The sequence below is a fragment of the Lathyrus oleraceus genome, chromosome 5, assembly GCF_024323335.1.
Source record: "Lathyrus oleraceus cultivar Zhongwan6 chromosome 5, CAAS_Psat_ZW6_1.0, whole genome shotgun sequence".
Lineage (NCBI taxonomy): Eukaryota > Viridiplantae > Streptophyta > Magnoliopsida > Fabales > Fabaceae > Lathyrus > Lathyrus oleraceus.
The window spans coordinates 546889676-546895502 of record NC_066583.1 but is presented as its reverse complement, the minus strand read 5'-3'; the positions used below and the strand labels follow the sequence as shown (position 1 = coordinate 546895502).

Sequence of the window (5827 nt, the reverse complement as noted above, 5' to 3'; positions counted from 1 at the left end):
CCAATCGAAAGTTGGGGTGATGTACATCACCCCTGTACCAACCAAATCCACTCTAGGTTTCTACATTGAGAGAAATCAGAGATGGAATTTCTATGGTGTTCAACTGAACTTGCTAGAATTTAAAAGTTTAAAGCTCAAATCAAATGCCTCTATGAAGAGGACTTCAGATCACACAACAATAACAAGAAACAAGCACAATATGAGCTGATTCGAAGAAAATAAAGTGTGAGGTAAACCTCTGATTTACAGAGTTTGAGAGCACAATTCCTTTTAGATCTAAAAACAATCAATGAAATTGAATTCTAGATCTAAAAAATTGAGAGAAAATTTGGTGAGTTCCTTTTGAGTGTGGTTGAGGGATCAGTCGTGCAGCATTTAGGGCGCCTTTAGGTTGCTGAAATGAGAGGCATGAGCATTGTATTTATAGCAAAAGCATGGCTGAAATGCATGATCAAAGTGTTGCATGAATGGAAAGGGCCTCCATGCATGGGCCTGTGCAGGCGCATGGAGGGCCCAATTCCACTTGGATTTGGCAGCTAATCATCAGCATATGCAAACTGGACGTGCAGATGGTGTAGTATTGGCTCATGCAATGCAAATTTAATTGATTTTCAAAAATGCACCAATATGTTTATTGTCTTCGAAAATGCCATGTCCATACTTGAAACACAACCTTATGAGTAATGGTTAGAAAGTTTTTTGCATGAGGATCATTTGTTATGTTGATCAAAACTTCATTTGAATCTTGGAAATTGATGAAAAGTGGTCATGAAGTGTAGGGTGCAAAACATGTACATGTGAGAATTTCAAAAAAGGCCAAAGTTCAAGGTCTTCTGTTTCAACGATGCAAGCTCCAAATGACAAAACCTTCAACATCAAAGGTGTATTTCTTTTCAAGACAATCAATTTGGACTTAAATATTGCATCATTTGGATTTTTGATGAAGAAGTTATGGGCACTTGAAGTTGGACTTTTTTTCACATTTCAATGCATTTGGTCCAAAGTGACCTATAATGTTTTGCATTATCACATGTATTTCTTTTAGGATTTTGAAATTTTGCTCAACATAACATTTGAAGTATACATCTTAATATTTCTAATGCATTTGATCCCACCTCAAAATCATGAAAAATGAAGGAGTTATGTCCTTGGGAAGTTGACCCAAAATTAGGGTTTCAGTCAAAATGACCTATAATGTTTTGAAATGGATGATGACCTTCCAAGCTTCAAATAAATTTTTGCTGAACATGAAAGTTGTTCATATGGTTCGTAAAAACATTTTTTCTCTTGGGGTAATCTCCATTTGACAAACACACAAAACGTTAGGTCTCAGTGTACTTCAAAATAGTCAAATGAATTGACTGATCAACTTCTCAAGTCTACACCTCATATCTTGATGAATTGATGATTGAGGACACTAAAATAAGTTCAAATATGCATGAAATGATGAATTAAAGAAATTCCCTTGATTGCATTTGATCATAGATTGAGGTTGCTTCATGAGTAAGGCACAATTGATACACAGATGAATTAGGGTTTCCTTGGGAAACAAGCCTCAAACCCTTTGGTTTGCTTTGATAAAAATTATGAATTGAGATACTTGTGAGGCATATTTGATGGATGAGAGCTTTGGGGGATCATTGCCATGCTTGCTTTCAACTTCTCTTGGCCATATCAATGCACATAGGATCTCCTAGAAGCTTTGGATCTTGTGAATGCTCAAACTACAAACAAGAGATGTTAGTGACATATTTTTGTGCTTTTGGTTAGTAAATAAAATGAGAAAAAAATAATATACAATTCAAGCATGCTTGGTGATCTCAAACCAACTCACAAGAGTTCCCACCCAAAGATAAGGAACCAAGATGTTATGATCCTTAAGGCGAAATGCAAATGCAATGTCATGATGTCATGAGGGATCTTAGGGTCAAAATTGGGGTCTTACACACACATATCCCATAACATGAGGTCTAATGGAGCAAGATGCTTACAGAAAAAGTCATTCAAAGTCATTGAGACAATCCAACCATTGTACATGAACTACGACCCCAAATTTAACAATTACAATTTTCCGACAACGACACAATCCCAAATTTAAGATCCAATCGGAAGAAGTGCATAAGAAAAAAAATCATTTGCGTAATCCAACCATTGCATATGAACCAAGACAAAATTTGATCATTATAATTTCGTGGGATGTACACATAACTCTAAATTTTATTGCCGATTTTTTTGTATAACATGGCAACAGTGAAAACTATTTTTCTTGATGACTATACAAAGTTACTAGTCACTTGTACGGGATTCGATGATGCAATGAGCATGTGAAAACCAGAGGGCCTATCTAGCATTGAAAGGTGCCACTATCCCACTTTTAAGTACTAAATGCATACTTGGACAGGACACAAGAGGTCCATGGCATAGTTCGTTATACCAATTTTCTATTATTTATCTATAGCTAAAAATATAACAGCTATGTTATTTTGACACAAAAATTCACATCAAATCTTATCATCTCTCTTGCTTGTTAAAGTTGGGGATGAATGCATACAATATTATTATTACAATGAATGAGAAAGAAGAGATAATGGATGCCAAATGAAAGAGGTCACATCTGCACGTGGTTGCCGATTCCTCTTGTTATTAAACTACACTGCCATTTTCCCACTAAAACCGTTGAGTCTTTCACCACATAGCTGTTGCTAGCTGTCTCTAATACTCTCCCCATGTGACCCTCTCTCTCTCTCCAAAACCTTAGGACCTTATTATACATATACAATTATTAACATTACATCACACACATACCATAATCTAAGAAGAAAAAAAAACATATCATAATTGTCTACATGACACAATATGGTGTAGGTCTTATTGCCTCTCAATCATCTCTCTTATGTCTCCCACTGGTTTTAGAACCCCAAGAAAACAAGATTTTGAAGTAAAGATTTGCGGTTGTTTGCGTTTGTTTGTTGGTTAGGTTGTTGAGATTTCTCTCTCTCTTTTCTCTATCTATTTTTCTCAAACACTTTGACACATAACTTAACACAAACCCAATAAATTGGGTGAGAATTCTCTATATTTAGGGTCACATAGCATACACATTTTGGGTTTAATGGCACAGTTACCTCCTAAAATACCAACCATACCCCAAAATTGGCAACATTTTTCTCACCAAAAGGTATCATCATCCTCCACAATGTCAAATATCACCTCTACAACCACCACCGATCATCAACAATTACCGTCATGGATCGACGAATTCCTCGACTTCTCCTCGGTAAGACGAGGAGCCCACCGGCGTTCTGCCAGCGACTCTATAGCCTTCCTCGAGACATCATTTCTCGAGGAAGACGGAAAAAGTGGTGGTGATGGAGAGGGTGACTTTGATAGACTGGATGATGAACAATTAATTTCCATGTTCTCTGACAATGTTGGCGGCGGTGTCTCGTTCCCGCCTCCATCAACCTCCAACCCGTCGTCACCGTCCTCCGACCAAAATAGCAACAACAATGAACAGAAACCAATGGCAATGGCGTTGGATTCTGCACCAGTTCAAGAACGTTTTCTTCATCATGAGGTGAAGCCTAAGGATGAAGCGGTTGAAGATGAAAGCTCGTGTAGAATTGAAGAAGCGGCGGCGGCGGCGCCATCTTTCGCCGCAACCATCACCTGCACTGAAACCGTTGTTGATCCCAAGAGGGTCAAAAGGTAATCTCAACTACTAATAAATTACTTACTGTATAATCTTTGGAAGATTAATATTATTTTTATCATTAAATTATGATATAGTAAATTGTTTCACCAATCAGCACCACCCATGCACGTTCTATTTATGATATTTTTTTAATAAAATAAGCTTCTTTGTTGAATTAGTTGCCACAAAATTCTTGCATGGATGGCCCAGTCTTACACGTTATATTTTTAAATTTAAAAAAATGTCATTATTTTTTTAAGGCAAAAAATCACTGTTTAATCAAAGTATGTATGTTTAATTTTATTAATTAAAATCAAACTAGATATCAAATTTCCATGCACGAGTAGAACCAAAATTAGATGAATGAATTTCTTTCGACTTTTGGATTGGGCACTTCTTCCCCGCTAGAATGTAGATTTATACAAAAATAAATAAATTTATGAGTAGAATAAATTGAAGTATTTACTATAGTTTGTGCTTTTGATAATTTATATTTGATTTAAAGAAATTATATTAGTTAAGTAATTAATTCGTTAATCATATACTAGAATTTTGGCAAACCGGCAATCAGCTCAGAGGTCAAGAGTGAGAAAGCTGCAATACATTTCTGAGCTTGAAAGGAGTGTAACATCTTTGCAGGTAAATAATTAAACAAATAATCTTTTTTCATGTTGTATATAAAATTGAAATACTATTAGTAATTATTTAAATATGAAAAATGTGAAATTAGACGGAGGTTTCAGCATTATCACCACGTGTAGCATTCTTGGACCATCAACGTTTGATTCTTAATGTCGACAACAGTGCCTTAAAGCAAAGAATTGCAGCATTGGCTCAGGATAAGCTTTTCAAAGATGGTATAATACCTAATTCCTTTTATATATATATATATATATTCATCTCGTTTTGTTTCAAATAAGATGTCGTGGATTCGAACTTTGATGGTTGTATTTGTGAATTTGTTAGCTCATCAAGAAGCATTAAAGAAGGAAATAGAAAGGTTGAGACAAATCTATCACCAACAAAACATACAAAAGATGGGAAGTTCAATGAATAATAATAACAACAATGGTCATTCTCTTCCATCACTACCAACATCACAACCACACCAAGACTCTTTCCATAATCACTTGGAATGCAAAGACAAAGAGCAACTCCTTAGTTAAAAAGAGAAAAGTGGATGATGTTATTATGTTCCTTGGTGCTAACATGTGATATGTTCCTATCAAAGTTGATGTGGGACCTTTGACACATTTATGAGTAATTGGAGGGTAGGAAGTTGACATGTGGAATTGGTTCTAAATAGATTGCTGTTTTTTTTTTTTTTTAATTTGGGATTGGTTTGGAATCATAAGATTTAATTTCTTATGATTACACTTTTTTAACAGAAATTTTTTCTTAATGTTTTTTAAATTTTTGGGGGTGAAATAAGGGGACAAAGAATAGTGGGATTTTATTGGGATATGTATGGAAATGGAAGCCATTTAGAGAATTATTTTCTCCTTTTTTTGTGTGGAGGAAGGGTGTGTTAATTGATGTAATTTTCTTGTTGTTCACTTGGGACTAATTGTCTATTAATTCAAATTTCTTATTTTTGTTCATTTTAATTTGTAAAAATGTACAAAATATTCTCTTTAAAAGATCTCAACTACTTTCTCTTATTTTTTACTTATGGAACTTCATGTTATATGTTCAAGATTTTGTGCCATAAGATTTTTGAAACACAATAATTAGGGCGTTTATTATACAGTACTCACCAAATATCGTTAAAAATTACAAATCAACTTAACCATTAGAAAGTCATTTTTTCAAATTAAACAATTTATTAAAGAACAAGACCATTAAACTATTTCAAATTTTTTTTAAAAGAAAAATTGAAACCTGTTTTAATTAATTTTCATTTTCAATTTTAGTTCTGGTTTAGTTTCAATTCAGACCGATTTCAATTTCAGTCCGAACTGTTTTTGTACGATTTAATTTAGTTTATTACGGTTTAGTTATTTTAGTTTCTATTTGGTTCAGTTTAGCGGTTGGATTAAGTTAATGATTTTTTTAATACCCCTACCAATAATCATGTTGAAGGCATATATATCAATTGATGGTGAGTTAGTTACCTGGGGCTTATGAGATGAT

The 5827-nt window shown here is 34.3% G+C and overlaps 1 protein-coding gene across 1 annotated transcript; it reads left to right on the top strand.

Moving 5' to 3' along the window:
- Window positions 1-2778: 2778 nt before the first annotated feature.
- On the top strand, window positions 2779-5295 carry LOC127086271 (basic leucine zipper 34). Its single transcript, XM_051026994.1, has 4 exons — window positions 2779-3708; window positions 4243-4333; window positions 4425-4551; window positions 4661-5295. The coding sequence occupies exons 1-4, from the start codon at window positions 3113-3115 to the stop codon at window positions 4858-4860; spliced, it is 1014 nt and encodes a 337-aa protein (XP_050882951.1). The 5' UTR covers window positions 2779-3112; the 3' UTR covers window positions 4861-5295.
- The last annotated feature ends 532 nt before the right edge of the window (window positions 5296-5827 follow it).